Source organism: Pelobates fuscus, chromosome 9 (assembly GCF_036172605.1).
Source record: "Pelobates fuscus isolate aPelFus1 chromosome 9, aPelFus1.pri, whole genome shotgun sequence".
NCBI classification, from domain to species: Eukaryota; Metazoa; Chordata; class Amphibia; order Anura; family Pelobatidae; genus Pelobates; species Pelobates fuscus.
This window is the reverse complement of record NC_086325.1, coordinates 22,897,156-22,921,394: the sequence shown is the minus strand read 5'-3', so window position 1 is coordinate 22,921,394 and position 24,239 is coordinate 22,897,156. Positions and strand designations below refer to the sequence as shown.

At 38.5% G+C, this 24,239-nt stretch overlaps 1 protein-coding gene across 1 annotated transcript in view; it reads right to left on the bottom strand.

The window, feature by feature from the left end:
* The window catches only part of LOC134572499 (tenascin-X-like), an 86,511-nt gene extending 65,299 nt beyond the window's left edge, over positions 1-21,212 (bottom strand). The window contains exons 1-2 of the mRNA XM_063431498.1: positions 20,800-21,212; positions 12,384-12,611 (exon numbers count right to left, since the gene is read on the bottom strand). Coding sequence (XP_063287568.1) covers positions 12,384-12,582 — 199 coding nt within the window. The 5' untranslated portion in view covers positions 12,583-12,611; positions 20,800-21,212. The remainder of the gene's footprint in view (positions 1-12,383; positions 12,612-20,799) is intronic.
* Positions 21,213-24,239: the final 3,027 nt, after the last annotated feature.

Genomic DNA, 24,239 nt, shown 5'->3' with positions numbered 1-24,239 from the left:
ATAATGGACACACTGCCCTGTATAGTGATGGTGAGTATCTATACATTAACAATGGGCACACTGCCCTGTATAGTGATGGTGAGTATCTATACATTAATAATGGGCACACTGCCCTGTATAGTGATGGTGAGTATCTATACATTAATAATCGGCACACTGCCCTGTATAGTGATGGTGAGTATCTATACATTAATAATGGACACACTGCCCTGTATAGTGATAATGAGTATCTATACATTAATAATGGACACACTGCCTGTATAGTGATAGTGAGTATCTATACATTAATAATGGACACACTGCCCTGTATAGTGATGGTGAGTATCTATACATTAATAATGGGCACACTGCACTGTATAGTGATATGAGTATCTATACATTAATAATGGACACACTGCCCTGTATAGTGAAGGTGAGTAGCTATACATTAATAATGGCCACACTGCACTGTATAGTGATGGTGAGTATCTATACATTAATAATGGGCACACTGCCCTGTATAGTGATGGTGAGTATCTATACATTAATAATGGGCACACTGCCCTGTATAGTGATGGTGAGTATCTATACATTAATAATGGGCACACTGCCCTGTATAGTGATGGTGAGTATCTATACATTAATAATGGACACACTGCCCTGTATAGTGATAGTGAGTATCTATACATTAATAATGGACACACTGCCCTGTATAGTGATGGTGAGTAGCTATACATTAATAATGGGCACACTGCCCTGTATAGTGAGGTGAGTATCTATACATTAATAATGGGCACACTGCCCTGTATAGTGATGGTGAGTATCTATACATTAATAATGGGCACACTGCCCTGTATAGTGATGGTGAGTATCTATACATTAATAATGGACACACTGCCCTGTATAGTGATAGTGAGTATCTATACATTAATAATGGACACACTGCCCTGTATAGAAACATAGAAACATAGAAACATAGAATGTGACGGCAGATAAGAACCATTCGGCCCATCTAGTCTGCCCAGTTTTCTAAATACTTTCATTAGTCCCTGGCCTTATCTTATAGTTAGGATAGCCTTATGGCTATCCCACGCATGCTTAAACTCCTTTGCTGTGTTAACCTCTACCACTTCAGCTGGAAGGCTATTCCATGCATCCACTACCCTCTCAGTAAAGTAATACTTCCTGATATTATTTTTAAACCTTTGTCCCTCTAATTTAAGACTATGTCCTCTTGTTGTGGTAGTTTTTCTTCTTTTAAATATAGTCTCCTCCTTTACTGTGTTGATTCCCTTTATGTATTTAAATGTTTCTATCATATCCCCCCTGTCTCGTCTTTCCTCCAAGCTATACATGTATACATGTATAGTGATGGTGAGTATCTATACATTAATAATGGACACACTGCCCTGTATAGTGATATTGAGTATCTATACATTAATAATGGACACACTGCCCTGTATAGTGATATTGAGTATCTATACATTAATAATGGACACACTGCCCTGTATAGTGATGGTGAGTATCTATACATTAATAATGGACACACTGCCCTGTATAGTGATAATGAGAATCTATACATTTACAATGGACACACTGCCCTGTATAGTGATGGTGAGTATCTATACATTAATCATGGACACACTGCCCTGTATAGTGATGGTGAGTATCTATACATTAATTCTGGACACACTGCACTGTATTGTGATGGTGAGTATCTATACATTAATAATGGACACACTGCCCTGTATAGTGATGGTGAGTATCTATACATTAATCATGGGCACACTGTCCTGTATAGTGATAGTGAGTATCTATACATTAATAATGGACACACTGCCCTGTATAGTGATGGCGAGTATCTATACATTAATAATGGACACACTGCACTGTATAGTGATGGTGAGTATCTATACATTAATAATGGGCACACTGCCCTGTATAGTGATGGTGAGTATCTATACATTAATAATGGGCACACTGCCCTGTATAGTGATGGTGAGTATCTATACATTAACAATGGACACACTGCCCTGTATAGTGATGGTGAGTATCTATACATTAATAATGGGCACACTGCCCTGTATAGTGATGGTGAGTATCTATACATTAATAATGGGCACACTGCCCTGTATAGTGAGGTGAGTATCTATACATTAATAATGGGCACACTGTCCTGTATACTGATGGTGAGTATCTATACATTAATAATGGGCACACTGTCCTGTATAGTGATGGTGAGTATCTATACATAAATAATGGACACACTGCCCTGTATAGTGATGGTGAGTATCTATACATTAATAATGGGCACACTGCCCTGTATAGTGATAATGAGTATCTATACATTAATAATGGACACACTGCCCTGTATAGTGATAATGAGTATCTATACATTAATAATGGACACACTGCCCTGTATAGTGATGGTGAGTATCTATACATTAATAATGGACACACTGCACTGTATAGTGATGGTGAGTATCTATACATTAATAATGGGCACACTGCCCTGTATAGTGATGGTGAGTATCTATACATTAACAATGGACACACTGCCCTGTATAGTGATGGTGAGTATCTATACATTAATAATGGACACACTGCCCTGTATAGTGATGGTGAGTATCTATACATTAATAATGGGCACACTGCCCTGTATAGTGATAATGAGTATCTATACATTAATAATGGACACACTGCCCTGTATAGTGATGTGAGTATCTATACATTAATAATGGGCACACTGCACTGTATAGTGATAATGAGTATCTATACTTTAATAATGGACACACTGCCCTGTATAGTGATGTGAGTATCTATACATTAATAATGGGCACACTGCACTGTATAGTGATAATGAGTATCTATACATTAATAATGGACACACTGCCCTGTATAGTGATGGTGAGTATCTATACATTAATAATGGACACACTGCCCTGTATAGTGATGTGAGTATCTATGCATTAATAATGGGCACACTGCCCTGTATAGTGATAATGAGTATCTATACATTAATAATGGACACACTGCCCTGTATAGTGATAATGAGTATCTATACATTAATAATGGACACACTGCCCTGTATAGTGATGAAGTAGCTATACATTAATAATGGACACACTGCCCTGTATAGTGATGGTGAGTATCTATACATTAATAATGGACACACTGCCCTGTATAGTGATAATGAGTATCTATACATTAATAATGGACACACTGCCCTGTATAGTGATAATGAGAATCTATACATTAACAATGGACACACTGCCCTGTATAGTGATGGTGAGTATCTATACATTAATCATGGACACACTGCCCTGTATAGTGATGGTGAGTATCTATACATTAATTCTGGACACACTGCACTGTATTGTGATGGTGAGTATCTATACATTAATAATGGACACACTGCCCTGTATAGTGATGGTGAGTATCTATACATTAATCATGGGCACACTGTCCTGTATAGTGATAGTGAGTATCTATACATTAATAATGGACACACTGCCCTGTATAGTGATGGCGAGTATCTATACATTAATAATGGACACACTGCACTGTATAGTGATGGTGAGTATCTATACATTAATAATGGGCACACTGCCCTGTATAGTGATGGTGAGTATCTATACATTAATAATGGGCACACTGCCCTGTATAGTGATGGTGAGTATCTATACATTAACAATGGACACACTGCCCTGTATAGTGATGGTGAGTATCTATACATTAATAATGGGCACACTGCCCTGTATAGTGATGGTGAGTATCTATACATTAATAATGGGCACACTGCCCTGTATAGTGAGGTGAGTATCTATACATTAATAATGGGCACACTGTCCTGTATACTGATGGTGAGTATCTATACATTAATAATGGGCACACTGTCCTGTATAGTGATGGTGAGTATCTATACATAAATAATGGACACACTGCCCTGTATAGTGATGGTGAGTATCTATACATTAATAATGGGCACACTGCCCTGTATAGTGATAATGAGTATCTATACATTAATAATGGACACACTGCCCTGTATAGTGATAATGAGTATCTATACATTAATAATGGACACACTGCCCTGTATAGTGATGGTGAGTATCTATACATTAATAATGGACACACTGCACTGTATAGTGATGGTGAGTATCTATACATTAATAATGGGCACACTGCCCTGTATAGTGATGGTGAGTATCTATACATTAACAATGGACACACTGCCCTGTATAGTGATGGTGAGTATCTATACATTAATAATGGACACACTGCCCTGTATAGTGATGGTGAGTATCTATACATTAATAATGGGCACACTGCCCTGTATAGTGATAATGAGTATCTATACATTAATAATGGACACACTGCCCTGTATAGTGATGTGAGTATCTATACATTAATAATGGGCACACTGCACTGTATAGTGATAATGAGTATCTATACTTTAATAATGGACACACTGCCCTGTATAGTGATGTGAGTATCTATACATTAATAATGGGCACACTGCACTGTATAGTGATAATGAGTATCTATACATTAATAATGGACACACTGCCCTGTATAGTGATGGTGAGTATCTATACATTAATAATGGACACACTGCCCTGTATAGTGATGGTGAGTATCTATGCATTAATAATGGGCACACTGCCCTGTATAGTGATAATGAGTATCTATACATTAATAATGGACACACTGCCCTGTATAGTGATAATGAGTATCTATACATTAATAATGGACACACTGCCCTGTATAGTGATGAAGTAGCTATACATTAATAATGGACACACTGCCCTGTATAGTGATGGTGAGTATCTATACATTAATAATGGACACACTGCCCTGTATAGTGATAATGAGTATCTATACATTAATAATGGACAGACTGCCTGTATAGTGATAGTGAGTATCTATACATTAATAATGGGCACACTGCCCTGTATAGTGATGGTGAGTATCTATACATTAATAATGGACACACTGCCCTGTATAGTGATGGTGAGTATCTATACATTAATAATGGGCACACTGCCCTGTATAGTGATAATGAGTATCTATACATTAATAATGGACACACTGCCCTGTATAGTGATGGTGAGTATCTATACATTAATAATGGCCACGCTGTCCTGTATAGTGATGGTGAGTATCTATACATTAATAATGGGCACACTGCCCTGTATAGTAATGGTGAGTATCTATACATTAATAATGGACACACTGCCCTGTATAGTGATGGTGAGTATCTATACATTAACAATGGGCACACTGCCCTGTATAGTGATGGTGAGTATCTATACATTAATAATGGACACACTGCCCTGTATAGTGATATTGAGTATCTATACATTAATAATGGACACACTGCCCTGTATAGTGATGGTGAGTATCTATACATTAATAATGGGCACACTGCCCTGTATAGTGATGGTGAGTATCTATACATTAATAATGGGCACACTGCCCTGTATAGTGATGGTGAGTATCTATACATTAATAATGGACACACTGCCCTGTATAGTGATGGTGAGTATCTATACATTAACAATGGGCACACTGCCCTGTATAGTGATGGTGAGTATCTATACATTAATAATGGACACACTGCCCTGTATAGTGATAATGAGTATCTATACATTAATAATGGACACACTGCCCTGTATAGTGATGGTGAGTATCTATACATTAATAATGGCCACACTGTCCTGTATAGTGATGGTGAGTATCTATACATTAATAATGGGCACACTGCACTGTATAGTGATAATGAGTATCTATACATTAATAATGGACACACTGCCCTGTATAGTGATGGTGAGTAGCTATACATTAATAATGGCCACACTGCCCTGTATAGTGATGGTGAGTATCTATACATTAGGCACACTGCACTGTATAGTGATAATGAGTATCTATACATTAATAATGGACACACTGCCCTGTATAGTGATGGTGAGTATCTATACATTAATAATGGGCACACTGCACTGTATAGTGATAATGAGTATCTATACATTAATAATGGACACACTGCCCTGTATAGTGATGGTGAGTAGCTATACATTAATAATGGCCACACTGCCCTGTATAGTGATGGTGAGTATCTATACATTAATAATGGGCACACTGCCCTGTATAGTGAGGTGAGTATCTATACATTAATAATGGGCACACTGCCCTGTATAGTGATGGTGAGTATCTATACATTAATAATGGGCACACTGCCCTGTATAGTGATGCTGAGTATCTATACATTAATAATGGACACACTGCCCTGTATAGTGATAGTGAGTATCTATACATTAATAATGGACACACTGCCCTGTATAGTGATGGTGAGTAGCTATACATTAATAATGGGCACACTGCCCTGTATAGTGATGGTGAGTATCTATACATTAATAATGGGCACACTGCCCTGTATAGTGATGGTGAGTATCTATACATTAATAATGGACACACTGCCCTGTATAGTGATAGTGAGTATCTATACATTAATAATGGACACACTGCCCTGTATAGAAACATAGAAACATAGAAACATAGAATGTTATGGCAGATAAGAACCATTCGGCCCGTCTAGTCTGCCCAGTTTTCTAAATACTTTCATTAGTCCCTGGCCTTATCTTATAGTTAGGATAGCCTTATGCCTATCCCACGCATGCTTAAACTCCTTTACTGTGTTAACCTCTACCACTTCAGCTGGAAGGCTATTCCATGCATCCACTACCCTCTCAGTAAAGTAATACTTCCTGATATTATTTTTAAACCTTTGTCCCTCTAATTTAAGACTATGTCCTCTTGTTGTGGTAGTTTTTCTTCTTTTAAATATAGTCTCCTCCTTTACTGTGTTGATTCCCTTTATGTATTTAAATGTTTCTATCATATCCCCCCTGTCTCGTCTTTCCTCCAAGCTATACATGTATACATGTATAGTGATGGTGAGTATCTATACATTAATAATGGACACACTGCCCTGTATAGTGATATTGAGTATCTATACATTAATAATGGACACACTGCCCTGTATAGTGATGGTGAGTATCTATACATTAATAATGGACACACTGCCCTGTATAGTGATGGTGAGTATCTATACATTAATAATGGGCACACTGCCCTGTATAGTGATGGTGAGTATCTATACATTAATAATGGGCACACTGCCCTGTATAGTGATGGTGAGTATCTATACATTAATAATGGACACACTGCCCTGTATAGTGATGGTGAGTATCTATACATTAATAATGGACACACTGCCCTGTATAGTGATAATGAGAATCTATACATTAACAATGGACACACTGCCCTGTATAGTGATGGTGAGTATCTATACATTAATTCTGGACACACTGCACTGTATTGTGATGGTGAGTATCTATACATTAATAATGGACACACTGCCCTGTATAGTGATGGTGAGTATCTATACATTAATCATGGGCACACTGTCCTGTATAGTGATAGTGAGTATCTATACATTAATAATGGACACACTGCCCTGTATAGTGATGGTGAGTATCTATACATTAATAATGGACACACTGCACTGTATTGTGATGGTGAGTATCTATACATTAATAATGGGCACACTGCCCTGTATAGTGATGTGAGTATCTATACATTAATAATGGGCACACTGCACTGTATAGTGATAATGAGTATCTATACATTAATAATGGACACACTGCCCTGTATAGTGATGGTGAGTATCTATACATTAATAATGGACACACTGCCCTGTATAGTGATGGTGAGTATCTATACATTAATAATGGGCACACTGCCCTGTATAGTGATAATGAGTATCTATACATTAATAATGGACACACTGCCCTGTATAGTGATAATGAGTATCTATACATTAATAATGGACACACTGCCCTGTATAGTGATGAAGTAGCTATACATTAATAATGGACACACTGCCCTGTATAGTGATGGTGAGTATCTATACATTAATAATGGACACACTGCCCTGTATAGTGATAATGAGTATCTATACATTAATAATGGACACACTGCCTGTATAGTGATAGTGAGTATCTATACATTAATAATGGGCACACTGCCCTGTATAGTGATGGTGAGTATCTATACATTAATAATGGACACACTGCCCTGTATAGTGATGGTGAGTATCTATACATTAATAATGGGCACACTGCCCTGTATAGTGATAATGAGTATCTATACATTAATAATGGACACACTGCCCTGTATAGTGATGGTGAGTATCTATACATTAATAATGGCCACACTGTCCTGTATAGTGATGGTGAGTATCTATACATTAATAATGGGCACACTGCCCTGTATAGTAATGGTGAGTATCTATACATTAATAATGGACACACTGCCCTGTATAGTGATGGTGAGTATCTATACATTAACAATGGGCACACTGCCCTGTATAGTGATGGTGAGTATCTATACATTAATAATGGACACACTGCCCTGTATAGTGATATTGAGTATCTATACATTAATAATGGACACACTGCCCTGTATAGTGATAGTGAGTATCTATACATTAATAATGGGCACACTGCCCTGTATAGTGATGGTGAGTATCTATACATTAATAATGGGCACACTGCCCTGTATAGTGATGGTGAGTATCTATACATTAATAATGGACACACTGCCCTGTATAGTGATGGTGAGTATCTATACATTAACAATGGGCACACTGCCCTGTATAGTGATGGTGAGTATCTATACATTAATAATGGACACACTGCCCTGTATAGTGATAATGAGTATCTATACATTAATAATGGACACACTGCCCTGTATAGTGATGGTGAGTATCTATACATTAATAATGGCCACACTGTCCTGTATAGTGATGGTGAGTATCTATACATTAATAATGGGCACACTGCACTGTATAGTGATAATGAGTATCTATACATTAATAATGGACACACTGCCCTGTATAGTGATGGTGAGTAGCTATACATTAATAATGGCCACACTGCCCTGTATAGTGATGGTGAGTATCTATACATTAGGCACACTGCACTGTATAGTGATAATGAGTATCTATACATTAATAATGGACACACTGCCCTGTATAGTGATGGTGAGTATCTATACATTAATAATGGGCACACTGCACTGTATAGTGATAATGAGTATCTATACATTAATAATGGACACACTGCCCTGTATAGTGATGGTGAGTAGCTATACATTAATAATGGCCACACTGCCCTGTATAGTGATGGTGAGTATCTTTACATTAATAATGGGCACACTGCCCTGTATAGTGAGGTGAGTATCTATACATTAATAATGGGCACACTGCCCTGTATAGTGATGGTGAGTATCTATACATTAATAATGGGCACACTGCCCTGTATAGTGATGCTGAGTATCTATACATTAATAATGGACACACTGCCCTGTATAGTGATAGTGAGTATCTATACATTAATAATGGACACACTGCCCTGTATAGTGATGGTGAGTAGCTATACATTAATAATGGGCACACTGCCCTGTATAGTGATGGTGAGTATCTATACATTAATAATGGGCACACTGCCCTGTATAGTGATGGTGAGTATCTATACATTAATAATGGACACACTGCCCTGTATAGTGATGGTGAGTATCTATACATTAATAATGGACACACTGCCCTGTATAGTGATATTGAGTATCTATACATTAATAATGGACACACTGCCCTGTATAGTGATGGTGAGTATCTATACATTAATAATGGACACACTGCCCTGTATAGTGATAATGAGAATCTATACATTAACAATGGACACACTGCCCTGTATAGTGATGGTGAGTATCTATACATTAATTCTGGACACACTGCACTGTATTGTGATGGTGAGTATCTATACATTAATAATGGACACACTGCCCTGTATAGTGATGGTGAGTATCTATACATTAATCATGGGCACACTGTCCTGTATAGTGATAGTGAGTATCTATACATTAATAATGGACACACTGCCCTGTATAGTGATGGTGAGTATCTATACATTAATAATGGACACACTGCACTGTATTGTGATGGTGAGTATCTATACATTAATAATGGGCACACTGCCCTGTATAGTGATGGTGAGTATCTATACATTAATAATGGGCACACTGCCCTGTATAGTGATGGTGAGTATCTATACATTAATAATGGGCACACTGCCCTGTATAGTGATGGTGAGTATCTATACATTAATAATGGACACACTGCCCTGTATAGTGATATTGAGTATCTATACATTAATAATGGGCACACTGCACTGTATAGTGATATGAGTATCTATACATTAATAATGGACACACTGCACTGTATTGTGATGGTGAGTATCTATACATTAATGTATAGATACTCACCATCACTATACAGGGCAGTGTGTCCATTATTAATGTATAGATACTCACCATCACTATACAGGGCAGTGTGCCCATTATTAATGTATAGATACTCACTATCACTATACAGGCAGTGTGTCCATTATTAATGTATAGATACTCATTATCACTATACAGGGCAGTGTGTCCATTATTAATGTATAGATACTCACCATCACTATACAGGGCAGTGTGTCCATTATTAATGTATAGCTACTTCATCACTATACAGGGCAGTGTGTCCATTATTAATGTATAGATACTCATTATCACTATACAGGGCAGTGTGTCCATTATTAATGTATAGATACTCATTATCACTATACAGGGCAGTGTGCCCATTATTAATGTATAGATACTCACCATCACTATACAGGGCAGTGTGTCCATTATTAATGTATAGATACTCACCATCACTATACAGGGCAGTGTGTCCATTATTAATGTATAGATACTCATTATCACTATACAGTGCAGTGTGCCCATTATTAATGTATAGATACTCACATCACTATACAGGGCAGTGTGCCCATTATTAATGTATAGATACTCACCATCACAATACAGTGCAGTGTGTCCATTATTAATGTATAGATACTCACCATCACTATACAGGGCAGTGTGTCCATTATTAATGTATAGATACTCACTATCACTATACAGGACAGTGTGCCCATGATTAATGTATAGATACTCACCATCACTATACAGGGCAGTGTGTCCATTATTAATGTATAGATACTCACCATCACAATACAGTGCAGTGTGTCCAGAATTAATGTATAGATACTCACCATCACTATACAGGGCAGTGTGTCCATTGTTAATGTATAGATTCTCATTATCACTATACAGGGCAGTGTGTCCATTATTAATGTATAGATACTCACCATCACTATACAGGGCAGTGTGTCCATTATTAATGTATAGATACTCACCATCACTATACAGGGCAGTGTGCCCATTATTAATGTATAGATACTCACCATCACTATACAGGGCAGTGTGCCCATTATTAATGTATAGATACTCACTATCACTATACAGGGCAGTGTGTCCATTATTAATGTATAGATACTCACCATCACTATACAGGGCAGTGTGTCCATTATTAATGTATAGATACTCAATATCACTATACAGGGCAGTGTGTCCATTATTAATGTATAGATACTCACCATCACTATACATGTATACATGTATAGCTTGGAGGAAAGACGAGACAGGGGGGATATGATAGAAACATTTAAATACATAAAGGGAATCAACACAGTAAAGGAGGAGACTATATTTAAAAGAAGAAAAATAACGGATGGGTTTGGGAGGAGGGCTACCCTGTGAGTGGTAGTGCTTCTCTGGCTATGTTTGTCGGCCGCGCGTACTGCACGCTGCCGACAGATGTAAACTATGCACAGAATTGACATTAAGCATCCCAGAACAGAGTTCCAGGCTACCTTAGTCACGTGTGCTGGGGGTGCAACTTGCCCCAGCTTACAATTAAAAATATCTCTGGATGTGCAGTGTTTCAAAACAATGCCAGGGGACTCCAAGCACTAAAATCACTTCTATGAGATGAAATGGTTATGGTGCCTAGAATGTCCTTTTAATAATGAACACACTGCTCCTTTAAATATGGTGAATGTCTATACACTGGTAGTGACAACTCTGCACTCTAAATAATATGAGTAAATAAATATATATATATATATATATATATATATATATATCCAAAAAAGTCCACTTTGTGGCACTCACCATAACATCAAACATAAAGTAATAATAATCTTGATAAAGACCCAGGAGGGCCGAAACATTGATTTCACATTATACCTTTGAATAAATCCTATGGAGTGCTCTTTCATTTACTTTGTATATATATATATATATATATATATATATATATGTACAGAGTAATTTGTAGAAATATATATTGACAATTGATATATCTATATATTGACATTTGGCAGCTCTATGTACTGATTATTGGATTTATGTTCACTTACCAGCACCGGTCTGTGAATTCGCACAGCAGGGAGGGGTGCATTGTCCCTTTATGTCTCTTACCAACTTTTCCAAAATTTCCAGGCGCTTGAGGAGAGATTGGACCCCAGCATCTGCGCATTGAGTTGTGGTGGACGGTGGGGCAGGGAGGGAGACCCCAAAACACAAGACGAGCAGGTACAGAGTGAGGGGGGAGGACATTGTAAGAGAGGGAACAGGGCACGAATCACCTGGCATCATGCAAACAGAGGAGACAAAAAGAGACCAGCAGGGAAAGGGTTAATTTCAGGCGATTAGCATACACATCTTATTCATGAAATCCATATGTTTTTATTGGTATACTAACATCAGTGCAAGTAGCATTCCAAGGCTGACACTGCAGAGCATTACTCCCAGGGAGAGTATGCAGAGCATTGCACCTAGGGGTTACGGAAATAAAAGGAAATGTGGAAAATAAATGAATGAGGGATTTAATAATATTTGGCAGAGTAGGTGAATTGGTGAAATTCTGAACTCATTGATATTTCCTGATCAGTGACTTTAGCCAGACATTGGTGATTTCCTGGTCTACGTTCCACAATTCTCACAGGGTTATTAGCTAACATGTAAACTGTTAGGGATTCAAAGTGAATTTCAAATTTGTGGTCATAGTAGTAAAGAAAATCCTCAAGTCAGCTCGGTTTTCCATTTGACAATTTTGGCCAAATGTTTGAAATTCACTTTGAATTCACTCTCACAATTCTTGACCATTGATAGTGAATACGCCGTCCGGTGCATGTCTTCATGTCCATGCAGCTGTTATGTTATTTAATAATGCATGTTCCAGGATGTGTTTCTCATTGTCATATTTTGTGAGCTTTTTTTTTTTTTTACAGTTATCTGCCAAACCACAGAACCCTTCAGATTTTATTGAGATCCCACCGCAATGTTATGACTTAACAACACAGCATTTCCTTAGGTCAAAAGGTTGCTTGCTGCAAGACCTCAATAAAAGGTGAAGTATTTTCTAAACTTCTGTCATGTCCTGGGCCTCTTTTTAGTTTACAAACTTATAATGAAGGCTGCCATCTTGGACACATTTGTCCTGACATTTCAGATGCTCGTCCACAGTACCCCGAAAACAAAACACCTATAACTTGAATAAACTCCATTTCAACATCCAATTGTCTACTTCTCTTTCACAAATCCTTTACAGACACCTTCCACATAAACATACAGTGATCTTCCATCCTAACTCTTCGACTACTCTTCCTACTCCCATTATCACACCCCCCTGACCTTTTCTTCTCATTTAACTCCATCTATCCACACATTTGTTTTGATTTGATAATCTCTATAATGTTTTATGTTGGGTTATATTTACTTTGCCATTGGGTTCTCAATGTATTAATAGTCCTGTAGGTTCCAACTCAAAAACATAGCCCGCATCCGCCCCTTTCTTACGCAAGATGCTACCAAGGAGTTTGTCCATGCTCTAGTAATTTCCCGCATGGATTACTGTAACTCTCTCCTGATTGGTCTCCCCAAAAGCCGTACTGCCCCGCTACAATCTGTAATGAATGCTGCAGCTAGACTGATTTTCCTATCCAGTCGGTCCTCTCACACCTCGCCCCTCTGCCAGTCCTTACATTGGCTCCCTGTATCCTATCAGAGTCAATTCAAAGTGCTAACCCATACATTTAAAGCACTGAACAATTCCAGCCCCTCTTATATCTCTTCACTGATCCAGAGGTATGCCCCTCCTCGTACCCTCCGCTCTGCCCGCGACCACCTCCTGACCGCTGCTCGCACCCGTACGGCCAACTCGCGCTTGCAGGACCTCTCACGGGCGGCTCCTCTCCTTTGGAATAACTTGCCTACTGCCATCAGACTCTCCCCTAGTCTTCAATCATTTAAGAAGGGCCTTAAAACCCATCTCTTCAGGAAAGCGTATGGCCTCCCAGAGTAATCTCTCCCTTACATACCTGTCTCTTGCTCTCTCCTATGGGATAGTGCTTTGCTCTCTTCTCCAGCTCTGCTTCACTCCTACCTGATATTTCCTATCCTAATGTTTCTAATACCCCACCTCCTATAGACTGTAAGCTCATTTGAGCAGGGTTCTCTTCAACCGAATGTTCCTGTAAGTTTTCTTGTAATTGTCTTATTTATTGTTACATCCCCCCTCTCAAAATATTGTAAAGCGCTACGGAATCTGTTGGCGCTATATAAATGGCAATAATAATAATAATAATTGATGATTGTAATTGTATTATTACTAGTCTACGTAAAGGGGTCTGGACAAGAACACTATTTTGTTACATAAATAAAGGTATCGATAGAAACAATGAGTAGCTGGAGTAATAAGCCTCAACCTGGTGGCTTCGGAAGGACTGGCCACGTAGATTGTCTAGGACTCTAGGTAGTATGTAATAAAGAAATCCAAGACAGGATAAATTCTTCCAGTCTAAGTGATTCTCCAAATGCCCTTATATCCTAGCTACTAAATTACTCAACAGCTGGGTGTTGTCTGTCCTAGCTGATAATTGGAAACTTTTTAAATTGGCCCTAATCCTACCACGTTGTCAATCGGAGAGCATTCAGGCTGTAGGGTGTAGAGTTCCTGTTTATACCCCAGGGATTGAGCAAGATGAGTATTTTCTGTAGACATCACTGAATATGTTAACGATAAGGATTCCAGAGGCTCTCTTGGCCTGAGATCATTCTCCATTGGGAACTTGTTGCTGATTCTTAATAAACTCACTGTTTGTTTTATGTCCATCGGGCAAGCTTCTTTCCCTAACTTCTTGTTTTGCACACTGTGTCTGGCACGAAAAACAAATCCAGCCACTCCAACAGCTATAGCTGGATGAGCGCGATAGGAGTTATATGGAGCTCTGACCGTCACTCAGTGAGGTAACAAAATGATCATGTTATAGGGCTCCACAAAACACTCATGTGGTGACACATCCATAGGGTAGCACTAGCACCCTACCAGATAATGGAGGTCATAATAACGAGAATATATACATATTGTCTGTGGTGACAGACAGAATTACTGACACTGTGTCACTTTGGGAAAGGATAGATTTGCACATTTTTAATATAAATGGTAAACATGCACAATAAACCGCAGTGCTATAATTTGCCCTCCCATTCTTTCACTACAGCACAAACTGACTCACTGGTAATAAATGATGGCATAATGAATGATGACTATCTGGATAAGCTGTTGAAGGCAACTGGGCATGTGTAGAATCTGGGTCGTTTTTTAAATTTGTCCGGTCAGAAAGCACTTCAGACATGCTCTATATTCCCCAAGAGGCGATTATTTTATTTTTTTTTAAGTGAACCATTTAATCTCCAGCCGGGCATCTGAGTTGACTGGCTAGTGAATGAACAGGCTGAGAAGTAATGCATTGAGCTTGTAAAGCAATGTTCAATTCTCGTCTGGTAAGGACTTAGTTTTTCTGCTCATTCTGTGCACATGACAGTCGGGGTTGCAATTTCAATCCTTGCTTTGTGATGGTTTTTTTTTGTGCAAATTATGTTTTCACAAGTCTCATGAAGTTATCACATGTATATTATTTTTTATATATTTAGTGATTGGCCTTATTTTGAATAGTTTACTTTATTATATGTTGATTCAAGTAAAATAATATATTTACTGGCACTGGAAAGGTTACACCAATAAAGTCTATATCTTCTCAATATAGCAAGAGGAGAGGTTTCCAGAGTGGGGGGGGGGGGGGGGGGGGGTGAAGTCTAATTATGTGGGTGGAGTCTGGCACTCCACATCTTAAAACTTCACCAACTGATTAGTGCAATAAGGTCCCTCCATTTCCCATTCCTGTAGATAGAAACAGAGCACTCTGGGATATGACACCATAGGGGAGGCTACGAACAGATTGCTGCTTTATTGCCATTAAAACAACAAAACAAGATGCAAGAGAGTACTGAGAACGGATAACAGCTCAAGTAGCGTGTACTTCAGTGGGTCCTCACGCAAATCTCTTGCTGGTTTTAGCTCATCTTGTGCTATTACAGAGAGATACAACAACACCAGACGATCATGTTGGCATTGTTAGGCCTCATTGGTGAGGTATAGCCAATACCTTCCCAGGCAACATAAGCAAGAGGTCCTTTTCTGGATTACCCTTTAAACTTTTGGAGACAAAAAAAAGGTGCATGAGAACAGATAACTGCTCAAGTATCCTGCCCTTTGGTGGGTCTCCTTTCAGATCTCAGCTGGTTTTAGCTTAAGTTGTACTTTTGAACCCTGTTTTTTTGCTGTCTCTAAGTTTAAGATTTACGAAATGATCATCTAGGGTTGTCTTGTGTCTCGTGTAGAGAGAGCCGGCCTGCATTTCAGATCCGGACTACCCTATTCTCTTACCACACCCACTCCAAGGTCTCAGTTTCAGACCAGTCAACTAATGCCAGAAACAGTGCACTATCAGTGGGTAGAAACCCGACACGTGAGCCTGCTCTGCATGATCTACCTGATCAGACTCTCTCTTTTCTCCCCCTGTCAGGATGTTGCAAAGTGAAGAAATCTTCCAACTCCACATGTGTAAATCTGTCAGGCATGCCAAATGCACCTTTACAGCATTCCTAGGGATAGGATACTGATTGGTTAGATCAGTGTCTCTCTTGGAGTGGTTGTGGAAACCATGAGAAAGAAGAAGCAAGTAAATATGAAAATGTCATATAAACCTGCTTTTTTTCTGTCTGCATTTGTTTAATATAAATATTCTGCTGGTTTCTGAAACTCTGATCAATTCTATTGTATTTCACTGAATGCGACACCTGCATTGGCTACCTATTTAACATAATGGCAACGAAGAGCAAAAAAACCCAGAGAGAATAGGGCAGTCCAAATCCAAAATGCAGCCCGGCTCTCTCCACACGAGAGATATAGCAACCCTAGACGATCGATTCGTAAACCTTAAACTTAGGGACAGCAAAAAACAGGGTGCAAAAGATTGAGATGCCGGTTAAAGGGGTGTGGGGGGCTGGAGAAACTCCCTAGCTGAGAGGCATGCCTAACAATGCAATCTGACCAAGTTTATAGTAAGTATTTAAACATTTGTTACATACTTTTCAAAGTTCGTGTATTTAACAGTTGTTGGCTTGCTGGTTTAAATAAATTGCCAAGTGATGCATGTCCCTTTAATTTGTTGAGTGTCAAGAAATTGGAAAGTGTTGTTTTCATTATTTTCCTGGTGGTACACACTTTGTGTTCACTGCCCGTAACACATTCCAACACGTGCAGGAATATTCATTCAACAGTAAATTGAAAATCTAATTGCAAAATTCTGCGGTTTAAATATATTATAGTAGCCATGAGCACACATATATATAAAAAAAAAATTAAAAAAAAGAGTTTTTTTAACTGTCTCTCTCAGGGTTATTTACTGAAGTAACAATTGTTGTGAATTCAAATTTTGGACCAAAATATCTGAACTGGAAGCCTAGTTCTACACAAAATTGGGGGGTCGTAATGCCATTTCGGTGTCCCCCAATGTTTGAAGCTGGCACATCACATTAGTAAACAGTTTAGTGCAGCAGCACTGAACCCAACCCCCGGTGGAACAGAGCCCTCTTCTCCCCTTTCCCCCTGTAGAATGCAGGATGTCATATTTTACATTACAGCTGCAGCGTGGGTCATGTACATAATGTTACCGATTAAGAATGACAGTTATTTTTTCAAGTGAAAATTTTAAGTGAATTTAAAATTTAAGGTCAAAATAGCCAAACGTGAAAATTCAGCTAGCTATTAGTTCCACTACTCTGAGCTAAATGTCACTTTGAATTCTCACCTTAGTAAATAATGCTGTAAGTCTCCAAGATAATGCCATGTACATCATTTGAGTCCCTGTCAAATAAAAGGTTAAGGACTATTTTCCCAGACTAATCACAATGTTCCGCATTAAACCAAGGACTACCGAAAACTCTTTATAAATCATATTTTGTAAAAAAATATTGGATAAAAAAAATTAGCAATTAGAATATTATCAATGGAATGCCACAGGTCCAATAGCATTACAAATATAAAAATGCGAAATTATTACAGGGCCATTCACAAGAGAGCTCTTTCTAATATCGTAGGAAGCGTTAACGTGCTCCAATAGCTGGGACTTGAGTTACATAGGGTTAATGGCGATGATATTACCTAACTGATGTGGATTACCCACAATGGCTGTTACAAAGATATTCCTGCCCGCAACATATAGTAGATTGTAACTCCCATTACTCACAGCAAATATTCACCTGGCTGGCTGAGAGTGATGTAAGTGAAAGTCTAGGGCATGTTCATTATCCTCATTATGGTTAGCTGTACATCTGCATATAATAAAACATGTAAATCATACACAGTGAGAGTGATGAGTGTTACAGTCCACAGCCTCTCTGGTGTTCGTGGAAGGTTATAGCTGACAGTCAAAAAGTGCGTCATTACACGCAGCATTGTATTAACGCAGTGTTCCCTGGAATGCAGAGACATTAAAATGTTGCAGTAAACTTGTCACTTTGACGACAATAATATTTTTATACCGGATTCCTTTAAGAGACTATGGAAAATTTTATTAAAACGTAGAAATGCGCCTACGATACAAATTGTGAGATTAAAACGTCCTTTGCCCATTAACTGTATATACAGTGTCTTGCTCTTTACTAGACGGTTACTTATTTAGACAACCATCTTTATATTATTTAAAGTTATAACGCCGTTCGTGTTTAACCAGCATCACCATAAAAAGTGAGACGTGTAGCTTTTGGGGTGAACTTTTTACAACCTGCAAAAATCTATTCTATAAAATAGATGTCATATAATGTCATATAATGATCAAAGAATAAAGTGAGTTCAGAATTTCTTTTAAATTGCTAGCAGGGGTATTCAATAAAATACGAATTGCCGGGATTTCAGAGCGAGTTTAACCCCTTAAGGACACATGACATGTGTGACATGTCATGATTCCCTTTTATTCCAGAAGTTAGGTCCTTAAGGGGTTAAAAAGCAACTTCAGACACAAAAAACACTATCAGGCTTCCCCAAACTCCCGCCCTCCAGATGTTGCCGAACTACAACTCCCATTATTCTCAGCCTATCTATTTCATTCATAGAATCATGGGAGTTGTAGTTCAGCAACATCTGGAGGACAGGAGTTTAGGGAAGCCTACACTAAACGATGGTGTCTGTGGTAAATCTTTAAAGTGAATAAAATTTGAGTCCAAAATAGTCAGACAGATTTCTGGGTTAACTCTCATAGCTGAGAACATTTGCGGTTTAGTGAGATTCCCCCTGAATTCCTAGCTATTCTCTTTTTACCGAATAACCCTGTATGTTATATTGGCATGATAGTAATAGAGAATTTATTCACATTGCTGCACAGCTGTTATGAAACGTGAGATTAGCAGGAACAGTTTCACATTTTATACATTTATCGCTTTATTCTATTAAGTGGGGAAAAGGGTTGATTCACTAAACACTGAATTCAGATCCATTAACAGCAGATTGAAAAATTACAAAACAAAAGCCAAATTGCTAAATTTTCCTTTTTTCCATTAATGGTGATTACAGTTTATATTTTGCAAAATGTCTGTTTAATCCAAATAACAAATCAGCCAATTCAATTTTACTTCAGTAAAAAAATATATATTTTTTTCTAAATCTGGATATATTTTTTATTAAAATGGAAATGTAACATTTGGGGACAGAGTTCTAAGAGGTGAGTGGTTGCCATGGAAACTGCCCCCCCTTAATACTTAGCACTGTGTGTGAAACACAATTGTTTGGCCAAGTTCTAAAAGTGTTAAAGTGGAGCAGTCGCCATAGCAACCTAAAGAATGACGCTGTCTTTTGCTCCTCTTGAAGAATGAAGTTCCTGAACTGCTTTAAGATAGGAAACTCCACCTGATGTTTTAACACATTATTTTTCGTATTCTGTAAAAGTAAAGTTTCTGATAAAATCCTCTCAGGTGCTAGAACCCAGCTATTAACCCCTGAATGCCAGGACCATCATGATATGAAGATTAACATAAACCCATGGTCAAGAATTGGGTTAAATTCAGATAAATTACGTTTCATTTCTAGTAATCCTCATAAAGTTCACCAAGATTGTTAATACCATGTTCCCATTTCCTTTTCTTTTTCCTGTTATCCTTCTTAAGTTTTTTAAAAACTCTTTATGTTTGAAAAAAATTGCAAAAATGTAAAAGAATTACAAAACATTGTTTCCTTCACAGATTGTTACTTTTAGATTTTCCTATCTGTTGATTTTTGATCTGACGTTATCAGTAATTTCAGATATTTCAGTTCAATGTTGCAAGTTATTTTCATGTAACTATCTCCATGTTTGCTGACTGTGTACTCTGTGATCAGGCTGCCCCCCTCTCTGCTCCCATTAGCTCCTGTAACAAGTAAAGCAGGCTGTGTCTTACCTGGTATACTGACAGCAAGGCAGGTTAGGAGCCTCACTCTCTGTGCTGTGCAGCAGCCTGGCTCCCACTCACTCTCCCTGTATACCTCCTTCTGGACAGCTTCTGGATCTCCTCTCAGCCTGTCCTCCTGGATCAGTTATTTCCCACCAGTTCCCTTTCTGTAAAGTGTAAACCTGCTGCTCTCTGGGATCTCAGAGCTTGCTGTGTGTGAATGTCTGTGTGTCTGTCCTTGCTCCCAAGCAGTGTGTAGCTCTGGGTGACTGACAGATGGAGAGAGGCAGGGAGAAGGGAGGGAGAGATATGTCCAAGTGATGATGTCATGGCAACATTCTGATACACATCTGTAATGACATCAGTTCATCTTGCACTCCTCTGCCTTGTTCTCTCACTTCTTCCCCCTTTCAGCACTTCATGCTCTCTCCCTGTTAATTTCATTCTCTCTCTTTCTTTCTCTTTTTTTCTTTCTTTCTTTCTTTTCCTTCTCTTCCTGTCCTTCTACTTTCTTTCTCTCTTTTTTCTTTATTTCTCTGTCTTTTTTCTTTTCCTTTCTCTCTTTTTCTTTCTTTCGTTCTCTCTGTCTGAAACACAGAAGGTGTGACTCCACATTTATCTGTGTGGTGTATTAGAAGGCGAATCCCTTATAGTATCTATGTTGGTTCTATATATGCTAGAACACAGAAGGTGTGACTCCCCATTCCCCAGTGTGGTGTATTAGAAGGAGAATCTCGTATAGTATCTATATTGGCTCTATAGATGTTGGAGCACAGACGGTTTAACTCCCCATTTCCCCATGTGGTGTATCAGAATGAGAATCCCTTATAGTATCTATGTTGGCTCTATGCATGTTGGAACACAGAAGGTTTAACTCCCCATTTTCCCATGTGGTGTATCAGAATGAGAATCCCTTATAGTATCTGTGTTGGCTCTATGGATGTTGGAACACAGAAGGTTTGACTCCCCATTTCCCTGTGTGTTGTATTAGAAGGATAATCTCTTATAGTATCTATGTTGGCTCTATGCATGTTGGAACACAGAAGGTTTAACTCCCCATTTTCCCATGTGGTGTATCAGAATGAGAATCCCTTATAGTATCTGTGTTGGCTCTATGGATGTTGGAACACAGAAGGTTTGACTCCCCATTTCCCTGTGTGTTGTATTAGAAGGATAATCTCTTATAGTATCTATGTTGGCTCTATAGATGTTGGAATACAGAAGGTTTGACTCCCCATTTCCCCATGCGGTGTATTAGCAGGAGAATCCCTTATAGTATCTATGTTGGTTCTATAGATGTTGGAACATAGAAGGTTTGACTGCCCATTTCCCCATGTGGTGTATTAGAAGGAGAATCCTTTATAGTATCTATGTTGGTTCTATAGATGTTGGAGCACAGAATGTATGACTCTCCATTTCCCTGTGTGGTGTATTAGAAGGAGGATCTCTTATAGTATCTATGTTGGTTGTATAGATTTTGGAACACAGAAGGATTGACTCCCCATTTCCCCATGTGGTGTATCAGAATAAGAATCCCTTATAGTATCTATGTTGGCTCTATATATGTTGGAACACAGAAGGTGTGACTCCCCATTTCCCCGTGTGGTGTATTAGAATGAGAATCCCTTATAGTATCTATGTAGGCTCTATAGATGTTGGAATACAGAAGGTTTGACTCCCATTTCCCCATGTGGTGTATTAGCAGGAGAATCCCTTATGGTATCTATGTTGGTTCTATAGATATTGGAACACAGAAGGTTTGACTCCCATTTTCCCGTGTGGTGTATTAGAAGGAGAATCCCTTATAGTATCTATGTTGGTTCTATAGATGTTGGAACACAGAAGGTTTGACTCCCCATTTCCCAGTGTAGTGTATTAGAAGGAGGATATCTTATAGTATCTATGTTGGCTCTATAGAGGTTGGAACACAGAAGGTGTGACTTCCATTTCCCCGTGTGGTGTATTAGAATGAGAATCCCTTATAGTATCTATGTTGGTTCTATAGATGTTGGAACACAGAAGGTTTGACTCCCCATTTCCCAGTGTGGTGTATTAGAAGGAGGATCTCTTATAGTATCTATGTTGGCTATATAGAGGTTGGAACACAGAAGGTGTGACTCCCCATTTCCCAGTGTGGTGTATTAGAAGGAGAATCCCTTATGGTATCTATGTTGGTTCTATAGATGTTGGAACACAGAAGGTGTGACTCCCCATTTCCCAGTGTGTCGTATTAGAAGGAGAATCCCTTATGGTATCTATGTTGGTTCTATAAATGTTGGAACACAGAAGGTTTGACTCCCCATTCCCCAGTGTGGTGTATTAGAAGGAGAATCTCTTACAGTATATATGTTGGTTCTATAGATCTTGGAACACAGAAGGTTTAACTCCCCATTTTCCCATGTGGTGTATCAGAATGAGAATCCCTTATAGTATCTGTGTTGGCTCTATAGATGTTGGAACACAGAAGGTGTGACTCCCCATTTCCCTGTCTGGTGTATTAGAAGGAGAATCTCTTACAGTATATATGTTGGTTCTATAGATCTTGGAACACAGAATGTGTGACTCCCCATTTCCCAGTGTGGTGTATTAGAATGAGAATCCCTTATAGTATCTATGTTGGCTCTATAGATGTTGGAACACAGAAGATGTGACTTCCTATTTCCCAGTGTGGTGTACTAGAAGGAGAATCCCTTATAGTATCTATGTTGGTTCTATAGATGTTGGAGTACAGAATGTGTGACTCCCCATTTCCCAGTGTGGTGTATTAGAATGAGAATCCCTTATAGTATCTATGTTGGCTCTATAGATGTTGGAACACAGAAGATGTGACTTCCTATTTCCCAGTGTGGTGTACTAGAAGGAGAATCCCTTATAGTATCTATGTTGGTTCTATAGATGTTGGAGTACAGAATGTGTGACTCCCCATTTCCCAGTGTGGTGTATTAGAATGAGAATCCCTTATAGTATCTATGTTGGCTCTATAGATGTTGGAACACAGAAGATGTGACTCCCCATTTCCCAGTGTGGTGTATTAGAAGGAGAATCCTTTATAGTATCTATGTTGGTTCTATAGATGTTGGAGCACAGAATGTGTGACTCCCCATTTCCCTGTGTGGTGTATTAGAAGGATAATCTCTTACAGTATCTATGTTAGTTCTATAGATGTGGGAACACAGAAGGATTGACTCCCCATTTCCCCATGTGTTGTATTAGAAGGAGAATCCCTTATAGTATCTATGTTGGCTCTATAGATGTTGGAACACAGAAGGTTTGACTGCCCATTTCCCTGTGTGGTGTAATAGAAGGAGAATCCCTTATGGTATCTATGTTGGTTCTATAGATGTTGGAACACAGAAGGTGTGACTCCCCATTTCCCAGTGTGTCGTATTAGAAGGAGAATCCCTTATGGTATCTATGTTGGTTCTATAGATGTTGGAACACAGAAGGTG